The sequence below is a fragment of the Simochromis diagramma genome, unplaced genomic scaffold, assembly GCF_900408965.1.
Source record: "Simochromis diagramma unplaced genomic scaffold, fSimDia1.1 OVJJ01000421.1, whole genome shotgun sequence".
Taxonomy (NCBI): Eukaryota; Metazoa; Chordata; class Actinopteri; order Cichliformes; family Cichlidae; genus Simochromis; species Simochromis diagramma.
This window is the reverse complement of record NW_024387250.1, coordinates 11,399,741-11,416,925: the sequence shown is the minus strand read 5'-3', so window position 1 is coordinate 11,416,925 and position 17,185 is coordinate 11,399,741. Positions and strand designations below refer to the sequence as shown.

Sequence of the window (17,185 nt, the reverse complement as noted above, 5' to 3'; positions counted from 1 at the left end):
ATCAGTCAACATCTTTCAAATCTTCCATTTACCAGTTTTGGTGAGCCCATGCATATTGTAGCCTCAGTTTCCTGTTCTTAGCTGACAGGAGTGGCCCCTGCTGTGTTTTTTTTCATCTGCTTCAAGGTTTGCTGTGTTGTACTTTGTAAGAAGTGGTTGTTTGAGTTACTCTTACCTTCCACTCAACTCAAAGCAGTCTGGCTGTTCTCCTCTTACATCAGTAAGGTATTGTCACCCAGAGAACTGCTGCTCACTGGATATTTTCTCTCTTTTCTGAAAACATGCTAAAACTTTTTTTCTTGTCATCAATATTTTCTGATTAATTTTAAGTGAAAAATGTAAAAGAATTTTAAAGCTGGCTTTATCCAGTATCCAAATTGGTGCTGCTGTATGGACTTTTACTAACATTATCCCTTTTTTCCACAGTGAAACCTGACATTTCAGAACATTCCTGATACAAAAGAAATCCCTAATGTATAGCTGCCTGTTGGAATGTTATACAAAAACCTTTTACTCAATTTAGTTGTCGTGTCTTCAATTAAAATCAGCACTAGTATCCTGCATTGTAAATTGCCCAGCTATGAAGAAATAAATGAATGGGTAAAGATTTATGGTCTCAAATGATCAATATGTGCAACTTTAGCATGTAATCAGACAGCACTACACTACTATAATCCTTTTAACTGCCTTCCCTTACTCAACCTTTGTACTTTGCAGACCAAATTATGCATCATTTATGTTTAATAGGCTACTTAATGTGTATTTCAATGTGAAATACTAAACTGAAGACTCTCATTATTAATATTCTTATCAGTGGTGCCATTGTGGTTAGCATTGCCACCTCACAGCAGAAGGTTTTGTTCTCCCTGTGGCTGCTTTGGCTTCTTCTCACAGTCCAAAGACATGCACGTTAGGTTAGTTGGCGCGGGTGTGAATGATTGCCTGTCTCTCTGAGTTAGCCCTGTGATGGAATAGAGACCTGTCCTGCATGTACCCTGCCATTTACTCAGTATCTACTGAAAGAGGCTCCAGGCCCCACCGGGACCGAGATGGATGGACGATCGTCTTACACGGTCGGAGAAAGGATCAGCCCACAAACCAGTGCCCATTTACTCTTTTTAATTTAAATTGTCCAAATTACAAAATAATAACATGAACTCTACTGCATCTACAAAATAACATAATATTTATGACTGTAGTAAGCATCATTGATTTTTTTTTTTTTGCTCTAACAACCTTTTAGACATGCATACTGTTGAGAAATATAAAAATATAAATATAAATACATCCCATTAATATTCTTAATGAATCCATGACTAAGATTTGAAATATTTTATCATAAAAGAATTAAAATGCAGTTGAGTACGATAAGGCATTAAGATGTATCACAAGAGCTGTACAGAATCCTAGAGTAGAGGTATTACTTTTTTTTTCTTAATGTAATGGAGAAAAGCTAAAAATTAACTTGTAGTAATTCACTAATTTTCTCAACAGGAAGAACGTATTTCCAAAGGAAAAGAAAAAGGAAGAAAAAAAAAAAGGTGAAAAGAACTCTATGAATCTCGAGATAACGTATCAACACAAAACTGAAAACTCGCTCCAGTACGAAACCAGGATTTAGTTTACAGCAAATTCCGACTTATGTCATCAAACTCCAACTTGTGACTTTAGAAGCCCTTTCAACACCACTCAATCACCCACAATATAACTCAAAAAAAAAAAAAAGTCCATTCTTCACATGATTAATGCAAAATGACGTGTTCGAAACATTATGTGCTATACAGAGGGTTAAATGACTAAATCTAATGCATAAGTTTCACTCATTGGACTGGTACATAGAGAAAACAAAAGGACTGTGGCGATACAATCAAATGAATGGCCAACAATGTTAAAAATGTCTGAATGAAATCAACACTTTTATAAATATTATTGTTTACAGCCAACTAACTTACTTAGTGGAACTGCTGAAAAGTTTCTTTTGTCATCACAGCTCCCTAACAATACGCATGACTGAGCTAGCTTGTTTTCATGCAAAAAGGTAGTTCTCAGGTGCAAGATTTCGCCATGTCAGAAGCTGAAGTGTTTGTTAGCAGTTGTTTCTTGCTTTTTCTTTTTTTTTTTTTTAAATTTCAAAGGCTAGACCCAGAGAGGAAGACTCAGAGCGAGAAAAATCCAAGAAATCTTAAACCCACTTCGATCCTTTACGGAATCCAGCAATAACAAGTTTAAGGTGCTTGACGGTGCTGAACGCAACTCTCTCGTCATCTCTGTACCTTTATGGAGACAAATGAATAAAGTACATCCCACGAATGCATGCCGTCTTCTGTCCCGATCTACAAACATCCGAATCAAAGAGACTTAAAGAAACGATCATCGCCGCTTCAAATCAAAAGTTAATTCTCTGAAAAAAAACAAATGAAATAAAACAAAATACAAGCCAACATGCGAGTCGAGCCGAGACTTCCGCGCACCCATCCACGCGACCTCCCCTCTAAACCGATTCTTCGTTTTATTTTCTGGGAGTTGCTCTCTCCCTGCTACTTTTTTTCTTTACTTATTTTAAACGCAAGCCTTTTGGATTCTTAGTAAGTGAGCTGCAAAATGGAGGTAAGATCAGAGCTGGTGTGAGATATACATACAGTACTTGGTGCACTTGCAGAGAGCAGCCGACGCCAGGGTCAAGGGAAGAGACAGAGAGGCAGAGAGAGAGGAAAGAGAGAGGAGAGTGATACAGTAGATGCTCACAATACCACAGTTTCATTGGAGTTTTAAACGTACAAGAGCACTCGGAAATATCTGGACAACACATCCACGTTTGTCGTTAGTGTCACTGAACCTCCTGCAGCTACAAATGTCCTTTTGTCTGCCCCCCTCCCCGGCTCCTCCATTTTCTCCTTTTCTCTGGTGCCTCAGCTCTGCAACTCTGAGGTTAAACTGCCCTTGAGCACTGACTGGTGTTAATCTCCCCCTCAACTCTTCATCCTAACCTTACCCGTGAGTGGGGATGTGACAAAACTAAAATCGGATCAGCATCTACGAGTAACTCCAACCGTCTCTGACCTTGCCCTCTGCTGAAGGACAGGGGTTATTGCTGATGAGCTCTCTACTGCTAACTTTGGGGTTGCGGTGCTGCAATGCTAGAGCAGTCTGTGACGAGCAGGTCCACCACCGTGTTACCGGTGACGTAGACGGTGGGTGCTGTCACCATGTTGCTAAGGGTGATGGAGCTGCTGGCAGCCACATTAGAGGTGACGGGGTTCTGGGCGGCCTGGTTGTTGGTGTGGGTGCCCATGTGACCCTGGAGCTGGGTGGGCGTCTTGCAGTGGACGCCACACAAGTGACAGACGAGCATGCCGCCAGAGGCGCTGCCGCCAAAGCCCCCCGGGCTGTCCTTCCACTCCTGGCCGTGGTGCTTCTGAGCGTGGACACGAAGGTACGTCAGTGTGGTGAAGCCTGATGGGCGAGAGGGAGAGAGCCGAGAAGCGTTACTTCAGCGAGAGATGATGCAATTGAGATCCAAGCACGAACGAAACAATGCAGCAAGCTCATAAAACGACAAATTAAAAACTCAAGGTTTTATTTTTTTCTCTTTTGCAAGACTCCCCTGACCCAAGCCTGCCAACCACAGTGCTACCATGTTATTGTAATACCATATTTAAATATGTAAACGGTCATAAGTGAAAGAACGAGTGTGTAAATGTGATTGGACACTAAATAAATATCAAATACTGATTTTGGAACCTCATGTTAACAGTCTGAAATTTTACAAATACACTTGTCACCGCAAGAATGTCCTGAGTTCGACTCCACCATCTGGCCGGGGCCTTCTGTGTGAAGTTTATATGGACACTTTTCAGTTAAGTGTTATGCAACAAGAGTCAACTGGCCACATTGTTAGGTACACCTTGCTAGTACTGGGTTGTACTCCTGGCAAAGATTCAACAAGGTGCTGGAAACATTCCTCTGAGACTTTGTTCTAAGAGATTCAAAGTGTGCCAAGAAAATATCTGACGCACCAGTGCACCATCACCACCACTGATATAAGGACTGAGTCATGAGCCATGCTTTTATGGCTCATGGCCATAGGACTGAGCCATGCTTTTATGAAGCTTATTCCCAATTCTGACCCCACCATGTTGCAGGAGAAATCAATACTCTGCTTTACTTCTGCATAACTTGGATATGCAGAACCTTGGAACCTGCATAAGAAGTTATCTGAGTTACTGTTGCCTTCCTATCAGCTCAACGCAGTCATCCAGAGAACTGCTCATGACCGGATATTTTATAGACTGTTCTTTGTAAACCCTAAAGATGGTTTTGATCCCAGCAGATCAGCAGTTTTTGAAATACTCAGGTCTGGCACTAAAAATCATGCCACGTTCAAAGTCACTGGACTCTTTCTCTGAAACATTCTGGAGGTTTGCTATCGCAGTAAAACTGCTGAACAAACAGCTGTGACTTCAGGCATTTGCAGCACTCAGCCAGGAAATAGTGCAGCACATAAGTGCGTGCTATAGCGGTGATGGTAGATTGATTTTGTTTTCTTCAGGCAGAGTAAGATAAATGATCCTTTTCTCTGTTTTTTCTTCATCTTTCACACAAAGCAAGAACAAAAGAGTAAAAAAGGTTAAGCCAGGTGCACTGTGGTCTTTTTGTTTTTGACATTTTTACTACAGAGTCCACAGTCTCTGTTTCATCCCTAAAGCTATGTCTGCTTTAATGTCTGTGTTTCCTCCCTCAAAATGCAATTTATATTGAATGTAGTGCAACAAAACACTTGTACTTACTGCGGTTACAGAGATGGCATGAGTGGTGCTGCGACTGGTTGTGCACTCTCATGTGATCTGTGATGTAAGCAGCTGACAGGAGCTTCCCACAGATGTGGCAGGGCACCTTCTCTTCGTGGCGAATCATATGTGCACGCAAACGATCCTTAGTAGCGAAACTGGACTCACATGTCTGAAAAAACAAGAAAGCAATATGACAATATGATGGCAAAACTTTTCGCAAACTACAATTTTTAAAGTGAGGTTTTACAATATTATGTTTTGCACACCACAAAATCTTAGTGACAGCTGTACATATTTGAAAACCCACAAATGAATTCCGCACACTGTTCGTCGCTAATGCACGGTTTCAGGCATCAGACTTTCTTTACAGAAGAAATACATTTGTTTAAAGTGTTTAGGTTCTACAGCTATTTTACCTTTTCAGGATCAATATATGTCCAAAACAATGTTCACACTGCTAATGCTGACATAGGAAGCTGTAGCTGTTAGTGCCACTGTACCACAGCTAATTTCTTTGGGGTGCTTTTGACATTTTAAAGATTTCCAGGGCATTTATCAGACAAATACTATGCTTTGCTTTGTGGTTAATGGACCTAACAGCCTGTTCAAGAAGCCTAAGCTCCAGTTTTGGTGAGTAAAATTCTTTACTTAGCAGTTATTAGCGGGTATCTGTTTGCTATCTTGCGTTAGCTAGCAACTTAGCACTTTGCCCTCTTATCCAAACATGTTCACTTCAGGCTGTAAAAAAAACCCCCAAAAAAAACAACCCACAGGATGGTGACAGTCATGATGTCAGAATTGAGACTTCAAAGAGGGCTTCACAAACCACTGTGATGTCAGCAGCTAACTCCATCTTTTTTATACAGTTAGCGCATGCCCATAGCATATGATTATTTGGTCTGTTTGTACTGTTGGTAAGCTAATTTACTTAATCATAATAACAAAAATTAAAAAACAGCAGTGGTAAAAGTTATTTTTATAAATAAATAAACAGACGTGAACTATGTAATGACTGCTACTACACTCAGCACAGAGACTCTCACCCCTCAATAAGTGCATAACAAAAAAATTGGTATGCAAGATTTGTTCTATTGATCATACAATGATACAGTAAAAGAGAATTTCATAACTTAAGTGTCATGATGGCTGCATATTTATATTTATATATTTATATTGGACTGTGTGAGTGATCCACAGTCTAATAAGTCTGTGTGTATCTGTGTGAAAGAGTTTTATCATTTCTACTGTCACGGTTCGTCATCATATAGTTGATAAACCAATATTTATCAAATTTAAGTTAACGAAAGTTCAAAGATCTGTAGTTCACATCTTTATGTATGACGCATGTAGACGCACATATACATAAACACACAAGTGTGCGATGAGACATGCTGATCTTGCTTGTGTAAATATCCAGCTTTAGTTGTGCTGCATGTAGGCATAATGTTCACAATAATGTTAAATAAATGTTATGCCTACATATCTGATTAAAATACATATGTACTTTATCCACATCAGTTTCCATGGTAATATTCTCATTGTTCATATACTCGTGTCTGTCTGCAATATATAAGCTGAAAATATAAAAGCACTGCAATGTGAAAGAGAAACACTATGCACACAGTGAAGTGACTAAACGTGTAAAGTAAAGTGAAGATAAAACACGAGATAATTGTGACTTACGGGGCATTTGAAGGGTCGCTCTGAGGAGTGCACCTGTCTGACGTGACTATTGAGGTGGTCGGGCCTTGGGAGCAGAGAAAGAACAGAGAAACACGTCAGAGCAGGAAATTCTTCACGTGCTGCGAGTGTGTCGGGAACATTCGTTCTGCTGCATTACCTGGAGAAAGCCTTTCCACAGTGAGGGCAAATGTAGGGTTTCTCCACGCCGCCCTGGTGGGAGCGCACGTGGTGGCTCATGCGGTCCTTCCTCTTGAAGCGCTGCTGGCAGATGGGACAGGAGAACGGCTTCTCGTCTGAGTGGGACAGGCGGTGACGGTTGAGATGGTAGACGTCTCTGAAGGCCTTCCCGCACGTCTCGCAGGCGTGGTTCTTCCTCACGGGGTTGGGGTTGGGGTTCGTGGGCCGCTGAGGCAAAGCAGACAAGATAAGCATACTACAGAGTTCAGACGTTAAGCTTTTCGCTGCTGCACTGTGAAAAGAAATGCGTTCATTGTTGGCTGCCCTGTTTCTTATGTGGAAACCATGCAAGATGCACGCTGAGATTTGGCCAATTAAGTGTGGGTTGTGCAAAGTTTTCACTATTTGTGCAAAACATTTAGCCACTTTCACACTGTTTGTGTTACAGAGAACATGCAGGGGAGCATGGGGGAGGCTTCCAAGCACAGTGTTTCTCAAACTGAGGGACCAGTGCCAAACACTGGGATGGAATTTACTGGTCCCTTAACAGATTTCTGTTCCTGGGCTTTATGGAAAATGTGAGAAACTGGGGAATTTGAATCAAATACAAAGCAGGTGACACACGGGCAGCTGCTCGCGGGGAGAAGACGTCTTAACCATCCCTCCGGTCAGGCAGCTTAAGAAACAACATGCTTGAAGGTTCGGGGTTGACGACAGCCATCTCCACAAGGCCCTGACCCACCTGTACTGCCGCCCCTGTGGCCATGACGACAGCAGCAGGAGGCGGAGCATGAGGGTTAACACTAGCCATTACGTTTGGCATGGCCACCCCTTCACAATCCTGACCACCCAGGGGAGGCTGCTGAACGCCCGCCAGCACACCGGGAGGGGCGAGAGGGGGAGGCGCGGAGAGGTGCAGCAGGGAGAGGGGAACATGGGGCCTCTCCGCCCTCCCTCCGGCCCCCACCGCCATTGCCGACGGGTCCGCCGCCGCCGCCACCACCTGGCTGGCAGCTCTCTCCTTTGCTCCCTCCGCCTGCTCTCTGGCCCTGTCCTTCATGCGTACCCCAGTGTGGACCGACTGGTGCCGCCGCAGGTTGTAGTTATTCTTGAACTGCTTGTTGCAGATGGCACAGATGTGTTGCACGCGAGCTGGCCGAGACACGGGCTTCACTGGAGCCGAGGGAGGCGTGAGGAAAGACAGATGATGGAAAAAAGAAAGAAAGAAAGAAAGAAAGATGTTAACTTTTGATGCTTTATATGATCCTTTAAGGCATCCTCCAGGAAAACAGATACATACACAGTATGTGGCCGGTCTAAATATAAACCTCTGGAAGGTCAACCAGTCCAAAAAAAAAAAAAAAAAATCCAAAGCAGAAAAGTCCATCTTAAGAAGATGTAATAGAAAAAAATTTTTTTAAACTTTTTTTTAGCTTACATAACTAACTGGTTAGCTATTAAAATGACTGGCTGATATGATTGATATATTGCGCAGGGCTGTTACTATAGTAACCATTGCATTAACTATTCTGATGAGATTAAAGTCCATTCAGAAATGAGTTCTTCAGACACTCTAAACCTCAAAGATATTCTCTTATCAACCACAGATGACACGCATAATCGAAAATATTCACATTTTGGGAGGGTGACTTATTATCTGAGTGACAGATGGGGATGTGGTGGTCAGTGCTCCATATTTCTTATTTTTCTGCTGGCACACAAGTGAAGACGATGTGCTGAAGAGCTTCATGGCTCAGGCTTGATAGGATTAAAGAAATTTAGTTGCTTTCTATGATAGCAAAAATAAATACACATTATTCATAAACTACACAATCCTGCTCTGATCACCAGTCGTATGAGTTGATATTCTTCATGCTGTTGTCATAGCGATGCTGAGATGCTCTACACTGTGTCATTCACCTGTACCTGATAATCCATGAGTGACCTGTACACTTTTTACATTTTTTAGACCACACAAGTGGTTCATTCGCTGCCATTTGCATTTGCACGTTTAAGTACTCGGCTATTTTAAGAGATTCAAATTTTTGTGGCCATCATCTGCCTCGCTGTGTCCGGTCTTTTCACAAACACTTTTTCTCAGCTCCACAGGTGTTTAAGAGTGCAGTGTCCCCTTACCAGGCAGAGGTTCCTCACTGAGAGCAGTGGTATCCACAGTTGAAGGAGGCTGTGCTATGTGCTCTGTGGGTGGGGTCTGGGGAGAACTCGTATGAACTGGCAAGAGCTCTGATTGGAGGCTCCCCTCCACTTGGTTTTGAGTGGGAGTACTCTGGAGAAGCAAAGGAGAAGGCCATCACCAAATGTAAACACAAGTCACAGCTATATCTTCTCCAAGAGTGCGGCGTAGTAAATGCAAGAAGTGAGGGCTGCAGGACAGCTGTGGACCCACACTGAGAGACAGACAGAGGGAGAGAGAGGGGGAGGCCTGCGCGACAGCACGCGAGCTGTTAAAGTGAAAGCAGAGCAAAGAGGAAAGAGAGAGGCCTACCTGGAAGAGAAAATTGCTCCAAGCAGCATCCATTTTGCGCCACAGCGATGGAGATTAGAAAGTCAGCTCTGGATTGAGATCGAGGAGAGCGGTCTTTGCATCGCTTTCTTCGGGTCGGCCCGCCGCTGATCGGGGCGCAAACAGCCGCCTGTCCGGCAGCAGAAACGCCGGGCTCCCGGATCCTCTGGAAAAACGCGAAAAAAGCCGTCTGCAAAAATATGTTTCTCTCATTGAGGTAGCCTAGTGCTGACGATTAAAATGCACGCAGCTGTTGACTAACGCACGCTGCGGTACACAGGCAGTGGTGGAGCAGGCCAGGCCAATAACAGCCCGTTTCTCTCTTTGACTTTGGTTTCTAACTTTAATTAATTTAAACAGCAGTCTCACTGAAGCGCAGGATCACACAGTCCAAACTACTTCCAGAAAAAAAGAAGCAAAAAAACAAAAAACCTCGCATCTCACAGTATCACACTTTAGCAACAAACAATAAGCCAACCTGCGTGAAATAAATGCGTATTTTTACGCAAAAGAACAAATATGGGTTATAACACACGTATCTGGCAGCACAGCAGGTCATGCTTTGTTTTTAATTTATGAATCCAAATATTTTTTTTCCGATTTCCCCCCAAATAGGCCAATCGGGTGTTTGTCGAAGCCTCGCTGTTGGATTCAAGCCCTGACCCCGGCGAGCGGCGCTCTCGCCGGGCCGCAGCCTATCGCTCCACCTCGGCCGTTCAGCTGCGAGGATGTCATCTTTCTTTTTTTATCGCCCGCTCTCCCTCCTCCCTCCCTGTCTCTTTCTTCCTTTTCTTTTTTAATTCCTCTTTCTTCTCCCCCTCCTCTCCTTTTCTCGCACCGCTATGTCCCACTTGCTCTTAAAGGGATAGGGTTTCCTCTTTGGACACCCCCCTCTCATTTCCGTCTCTCTCGGCGGAGCCCTGTCCCTTCTCCCGCTTCCTTCCTGGGTTTTCGGCCGACACAAAATCCACTCGTGCGTGTTTTTTTTTTTCTCCCCGCCTTCCTCCAGCCAGGCCCTTACTGAACAGATCGGCACCGCAGAAAACAGCCGGAGTGACTTTCCATTAACGGAGCGATGACAGACGCATCTTAAAGGGCAGTGCGCACAGATCCTCCCAGTCAGGCTAATGATGTCAGAGATACAGTGGAGGACAAATAGCAGCTCAGGATATGAACACAATGGACGAGAGTAATTGTTTAGCGAAGCATTTGTCTGCTTAGGGGGAAAAAATAACAATTAAAAGGATTTGAATATTTGACTTGACTTATTTTTATAAAACGAATATATTATAGATAATTAGAAAAGTTTGCGTCATCATCATAGGGAAATCATTTCATTTTAAACTAAGGAGCCCAGAAAATCACTAGGATCACTGGTAAGTGTAAGAATAAAGGGTCCATCTTCAGTTATGTATGATTAGTGATGTCTAAATGAATAAAACAATATGAGACCCTGAATTTTAAAGAGGGGGACTTTAACTGGGTATACGGAGGACCAAGTATGCCAATGAAAAAAATGCATTAGATTAAAAAACTGTAACAAAAATATTATTACAAATAAATATTTGTAATAATATTATATACATACACACATATATGTATGGTCTGTCCAATTTAAAAACAGTGCCATCATTACACTAGAAGGTTTGTTGATCAGCAAAAACCTGAGCTTTTTCTATATAAAGACTAACTGCAGAATGTAAATATTAAAATTGGAAAAATGATACATAGGAATTACATTGAAAACTTGGATTTTATTTAAAAAATAAAAATACATTGATAAATAACATTAAATAAATAAATGGGTAAATTCAAACGCAAATAAAAACATGTCATTTGAAAGACTAACTGATGATACCAATTTAGTTACAGTCATTTTAAAAAAAAAAGTTAAATTTTGGTCCTCCATATTTTCAGCCCCCTACTGCCTAAAAAATATTTAAAAACACTGACAGATGTTCTTTGCCATATCTTAAAAAACAGAAAATATTCACACTTTAGAAACTGAAACTAAGATCATTTAGGCCCGTTTTTCAGATACTTAAAAGTTACGTGAAAACCAGAAATCAAATCAAGACAAGTTAATGTGTTAATATCAATTTATTATCTTTTTTTTTTATTACTTTTTTAAAGCACCCCATTTCTTTTCCAGTACATGTGTTAAGACCCTTATTCCTCTCCTTCCTCAAGCTTGGAATTGCTTGACTTGAATATTTAATAAGAATTTCAACACCCTCCCCCCAAAATCTCTGCAAAGCACCGCCGAGCATGTGTTCAATCCTCATTCTCCTTCATCCAGGGCTCGCCACGGGAACCGAGACTCCCCTGCCTCTCACCGAAACCCCTGACAGCCGGTCTAAAAACACAGTCACACTGATGTCCCCACACACAACGGCCGTCTCCAATCCACCAGTCTTAGTTTATATAAGGAGTTTATGCATGCACTGAGATTCCAACCAAGCATAAAGTAGTAGGTTATACAGGGAATTGTCTTGAGCTGGTGTTTCTGAGTCATACAAACAGCAGGGTGATTATCCTTTTTTCCATTTTTTTAAATAAAGTAACAATAATAATTAAAAAAAAAAAAAAACAGAAACAAAAAAGTTATTTCTGATCTTCTTCAAGTAAATGTCCGCCCACGAGACCCTCTGTGGGCGTCACACCAAACACTGATGGGTCATATTGATCCGTGTGGACGGGCTGCTGCTGTCACTGCTGCTGTGCCGGCACCAGAGGGCGCACCTCCACAGCAGCTCGGTCGAGGCCCGTCCTTTCACTTCCACTTCCTCCTCCGCACACTTTAAAACTTTCTTCTTTTTTTTTAAACATACTGATTGCATGCTGCACCCTTCAGCAGTCAGATTCTCAACTTTACCCTGAAAACAAATAAAAAAGGAAAACCAGCGTTTACATTCCAGTGGCCAATTTTTTTTTCCTCTATGAGAGTCCAGAAGAGGTCTGTGTTCACGTGAATAGCAGGGTGTTGTTGTAAGAGTGTCTCTTTGAAATTCAGTCTAAAAATGAAAAAAAAAAGAAAGAAGTGGTAATATAACTAGACTTTACCGCTTGACACACATACAAAATAAATCATTAACAATTATCAATAATCCCTTATTAATAATCATTAAGACCTTGAACACACCACACCTGACAACAGTTTTTATCACCTTTTTTTTGTGTTTTTTTGTTTCTTTGTTACACAGCCAAAAGTGGGCCCTTTTTGCTTATCGCAAGAAAAAAATTAAAATAAAAAAATAACCGTGAACATGATTACAACAACACTTACATCAGGATTAGTTATGGTAATATTGACACCTATAGAAAATGCAATTGGAGCTGTCACTCTAAATCTTGAAATTCAATAGTCGTTTTTGAATATATCAAAATTACTATCATTATCTTTGTTACTCTATAAAACCAAATGATTGTTTTTTTTTATTGTTTTTTTCTTTAATATTCCCATAAATATGTACAGTAAAGATCCAAAAACAAACCAAATGTGGGACGAGTGATTTTAAATGCCAGTGAAACTCGGGACAGGTACGATACATTTCAAATGTGTTTCGTCATGTTTTTACAAATGTTTTTTTTTTCTTTTTTCTTTTTTGCACATCTATCTCATGCAATTGGAGTGACTCCCATAGACACCTATGTTGTTTAGATACTCAATACGTCATGGATGCCAGAAAGCTATGTGTTTTCCCCCCTCTCTCCATATGTATTTGTACATTTCCACATAAAGATTTTTCCTCATCCCATTTTTCCTTTTTCTTTTATCTCTTTTTGTTTTTTGTTTTTTTTGAAGAAGAGTCTCTTAACTTTACAAACATTCCGTGTTATTTGTATTCGGCTTTGAATCACCTCACAGCCGTCAAATTAAAAAAAAAAAATTTCAGATGGCACGACATCCCTTTAAGAACCCCTTAAAGGCATTGGTGACGTTCTGAGCAACTTTTTTACGTGTGTGGTTTTTCTTTTAAATACACAATACAAAAAAAGAGAGAAATTAACAAAAGAAGTAAACGTTTAAAGCAATAAAAAAATGTTTTTCCAAACTCCAGAAGTCTGGATATTAGAGTAACCCCCCCCCACACCTTATTTTTCTTCTTGCATTCTGCCCATTCGGCGCGTCCAGTTTACGGGCGCTTGCTGGATAATATCTGGACTACTACGAACTACATACGAGTACACACACAAGCAACAAAACATCACCCTCGTTTCCTCCCTCGTCCTCGCTCTTTCTCCATTCCAGCAAAGAATATCATAGAAGAAGACATGGCTGCCATCCCCTCTCTCTCTCTGTGCAGTTCCAGGAGGACACATACAGGGGAAAAATGCTAATCGTCCTCTCTTTCACGCACCTTATCTCACTTTTATACAAAGATAAAAACATTAAACAGAAGTGTCTTTTTTTTTTTTTTTTTTTACCTAATGTCACCCTAATCCAATGATTTTACAGGTGGTTACATTCCTCCCTCCCTTCCTCTTTGATACTTGTGGGAATGGAAGGAAACCTCTCCACCCACCCTGAGTCTAAAGAGGCAGGGTGCAGCTCAATAATGTCAGTTTGTCCTTTCTTTGCTTCTGATCTCTTTGACTTTCTGTGCGTTTAGAAATCCTTTGTGTTAAGAGTTTAGAATTGAGATCAGCCCAGGAAGGAAAGAAAGAAAGGTGGCAAGCTGAGAGTATTGAGATGCAGCCTGTGATAGCTACCTTCCTAAATCACTCCCACCCTTCTTCCTACCAGGCTCTCTGCTGTTTTAACGCCTGCTGTCTAAGAGTAGGAGAGGTGGGAGCCGTTGGAGATGTGCGAAGTGACTGAGGTGCTTCGGCTCAGGACGCCGTCGCTACCCCCAGCACCTCCTGGCCCCCCGCCGGACGCCGTTCTCCTCAGAGGTTGGGGGCTGTTTCTCAGGGCCATCAGGCTGGGGGCGCCGCGCACGGCCAGCCCGCTGCCGCCGCCGCCTCCACCTCCGACATAAATCCCCCCCTGCGAGGAGGAGGAAGAAGAAGAGGAGGAGGACGGCCCGGAGATGGAGGGAGGGGCAGGGGGCGGGGGAGGCAGCATCGCCAGGGACTGAGAGGAGGAGCGCGAGGGCAGGTGATGGGAGAAGGGCAGGGGGTGTGGGTGGGCCAGGTCGCCGCCGGAGCCCCGCACTCCGGCCCACTCCCGCTCCCTCTCCTTCTCCCGCTCCCTATCTCGATCCCTCTCCCGCTCGCGGTAGAGCTGTGGCGTGCTCTGGTGGTGGTAGTGCTGGGGTAGGTGGTGTCGCTGGTGGTGGGAGGAAGACGAGGAGGAGGAGGAGGAGGAAGAAGAGGCGGAAGAGCGCGACGAGTGGTGCATCTCCCTCCCCTCCCGGCCCAGCCCCAGGGCCATGCCCAGGCCGTGCGAGGAAGAGGAGGACTCGCCCCTGCGATCCCCGCCGCCGCTGCTGTTGTGGCTGCGGCGGGAGAGCTGCTGCGAGGGCACGTTCTGCGGGTGGATGCCGTGACTCCAGTGGCCAGCTGAGCGGGAGCTGGAGGGCGGCACGTTGGAGTAGCCCTGCTTGGGGTAGGCTTCGCTGGGAATGCCGGTCAGCGCCATGTTGCTAAAACCCAGACGTAGGCTCTCTGCATCAAACGTCTCGATCTCGCTGGCCTGCCGTTCCAGGAGGGTGCGGATACGCTCTGAGCGCTCGTTCTGCAGGGACAGCATCTCCTCCTCGATCTAACAAAACATTAACAAAAACGCATGTGCAATCATTGCAATAATAAAAACAAAGTACTTAAAAGTAGCGATTCAGACCATAAACTAACCAGGAATGAAGTTAATGAGGTCAAGTTAGAATTGGAGTAATTTATCCACAGATTTCTTTTGTTGTTATAACGACTGCAGAGTTAAGACACATCTTCACTGGATTCCTGTTTTGGATGACTACATCCATCTTTTATGTACAGTCTATGATTCTTCAGTCAGTCTGAGGACATGGAGAGCTTTTTATCATCATCCTTCGTAGACAGAGCTGCCCAGATGTCATTGTGAGATATCAATAAAAGTGAGGAGGAACTGTAGGCGTTAGATTGTAACTGTTAACTAATAGCTACACAATCCTCCATTATTTCCAACTAAAAAAAACAAACAACAACCTCTTTCCACTTTCCATAGAAGAACAAACAGAGGTCTATGTCATTAAATAAATCTCCAAAAACAGCTTGCAAGGGGACACTGTGTTAAAGGTGCCCAGACAGCAGACAGATCTGAGCCTAATCTGGACTAGTTTTGGCACTTATTTGCTACGTTTGGCTCAGATGTGACTCAAAAGTCCTGACATGCCTGAATTTTGGCCCGTGCAAGGTGGCTAAACTGAGACAACAAGACTACGCATCAGGGAGGGGCACAAGTCGAGGCCAAATGTGGCCTGTAGGAGAACTTTGGATGACGGACACCAAAAACATCTTGCCCTCTTGGAGTTGTCAGCGACTGTTATTTATCATTCAATGTGCTAGTGAAAAGATGAGCTACACCTGTCTGGGATCTTCTCTGTTTGCTTGTTTGAGGTCCTTGCACTTTATTCTAAGAAGCTTTACTTTGAACACGAGTGACAAAAGGCTCTAACCCTCTGTTCCAGCAGGGCCCGGCGGATGGACACCCTCTGCTCCAGATCCTTGACTTCTCTCTCGTGCTGTGTGTCCGTGTGGATCTTGATCTTGCTCTGGTAGGCGTTAAGCAACTCCAGCTCCTGCTGCAGCTGCATCCGCAACACCTTGTACTCCGCTTCCTGCGTCTCATCCAGTCGAAGCTAAGAGGAAGAGAAAAAGTAGAGTGTTTAAGTGGAAAAAACAAACCAAGAGAGATCTGAAGGTGGAATCACTTTGCATGTGTTCATAAGGTTAGAAGAGCAAAGGGAAGAAAAGGGGAAAGGACTGGGAAGTTAATAAAAGCATGTGTGCATATTCAACATATTCCAAAATAAATCAATAAAAGAATATTTTCTTCAAAGTGTTGAAGTGCTTCGACCTCTGTGTGTCATGTCTGTTTTATAGTTTGGCTCATGTTTCAGATGACAGACAGATAAATATATATTTTCCTGACCTCTGGATTATAAGTTTAATCAGTGTTTGGGAAACCGTCCCAAACAGACTTTAGCTGCAGTCGCAGCATGAGTAGAACAAACAAGGGCGGCGGGGATTTGGCTTAGCGGACCGACGTGGCGCTCTTCCGTATCGTGGTAATTAAAGCAGCGCAGGGGATCATGTTATCCAAGAGACATTTTGTTACGTCCCATCGTCTTCTTACTTTGTTTCATTCATTTAGGAGTTTAGGATTTACATGTGAATGACTCCGACACTAAGAGGCCGGCGACTGACTGAGAGAAGCTTTTACAGGATGGTCTGAAAGTGATTAAGGAGGCACAGGCTTAGAAAATGAGGGCACCTTTCACAGTGAAAAATAGAACCTGTCTATTATCAATCAGCTCATTTCTTGCTTAATATGTACAAGAGAACGGGTCGCAGGCTTCAGCAGTTTAAATCAGTCTAAATTACATTTAAACTTTATGTTAGGTTCTGCTGTGATTCATGGGGCATTTAAGCCTCACTTAATTATCTTCTTTTTCCTTAAACTGGAGTCACTGCAGCTGTGAAGTGGAAAACAAAGCACAGCAGAGGTGGGATCTTTGCAGTGTTGCATGTGGGAAAAAGACCTTGTTGGGCCATGGCCGGACTGATCTGCTGAGGAGTCCCAGGGCATCACTTGTTTGTTGGGCCTCCCAGGTTTTCTTATTTCCCCAGGGTAGGCTAAACTATTCAAACACTTTAGATGAACTGATTCACAGACTGAAAGTTTAGTGGTTTAACTGTGTTATGATTTTACTGGTGCATGGTTCATAATTTGCTGTGATGATGAAGGAACAGCCTGAGAGTTCATCTGTGGTCCAACAACAGCAACATCTTGACTTTATGGTCCGCTGATTACACATTCATCATTGACCAAACAGCCTCAATTAAAAATTAAACACGACCTGGCACAGCT

At 43.0% G+C, this 17,185-nt stretch overlaps 2 protein-coding genes across 3 annotated transcripts in view; both read right to left on the bottom strand.

Annotated features, from left to right (window-relative positions):
* Positions 1-1,104: 1,104 nt before the first annotated feature.
* Positions 1,105-10,264, bottom strand: mazb (MYC-associated zinc finger protein b (purine-binding transcription factor)). 2 transcript variants are annotated; one of them, XM_040001967.1, is made up of 7 exons: positions 9,157-10,264; positions 8,787-8,937; positions 7,393-7,823; positions 6,631-6,878; positions 6,474-6,537; positions 4,788-4,959; positions 1,105-3,453 (listed from the first exon to the last, which is right to left on the bottom strand). In XM_040001967.1, the coding sequence occupies exons 1-7, from the start codon at positions 9,187-9,189 to the stop codon at positions 3,110-3,112; spliced, it is 1,443 nt and encodes a 480-aa protein (XP_039857901.1). In that variant the 5' UTR covers positions 9,190-10,264; the 3' UTR covers positions 1,105-3,109. The 2 variants fall into 2 exon arrangements, with proteins under 2 accessions (XP_039857901.1, XP_039857902.1); XM_040001968.1 differs by having other exon boundaries at positions 7,717-7,823; positions 9,157-10,255.
* Positions 10,265-11,292: 1,028 nt separating this feature from the next.
* Positions 11,293-17,185, bottom strand: part of taok2b (TAO kinase 2b) — a 29,764-nt gene continuing 23,871 nt past the window's right edge. The window contains exons 19-20 of the mRNA XM_040001963.1: positions 15,771-15,953; positions 11,293-14,881 (exon numbers count right to left, since the gene is read on the bottom strand). Coding sequence (XP_039857897.1) covers positions 13,949-14,881; positions 15,771-15,953 — 1,116 coding nt within the window. The 3' untranslated portion in view covers positions 11,293-13,948. The remainder of the gene's footprint in view (positions 14,882-15,770; positions 15,954-17,185) is intronic.

What these genes read in the sequence shown, in the direction of transcription:
- mazb (XM_040001967.1), bottom strand. Translation starts at nt 9,189, where the DNA reads ATGGATGCTGCTTGGAGCAATTTTCTCTTCCAG. An exon ending in CAGTGAGGAACCTCTGCCTG is followed by an intron (nt 7,824 to 8,786) that starts GTAAGGGGACAC and finishes CCTCGGCTCCAG; the next exon opens with TGAAGCCCGTGTCTCGGCCA. An exon ending in CCACAGGGGCGGCAGTACAG is followed by an intron (nt 6,879 to 7,392) that starts GTGGGTCAGGGC and finishes GCTTTGCCTCAG; the next exon opens with CGGCCCACGAACCCCAACCC.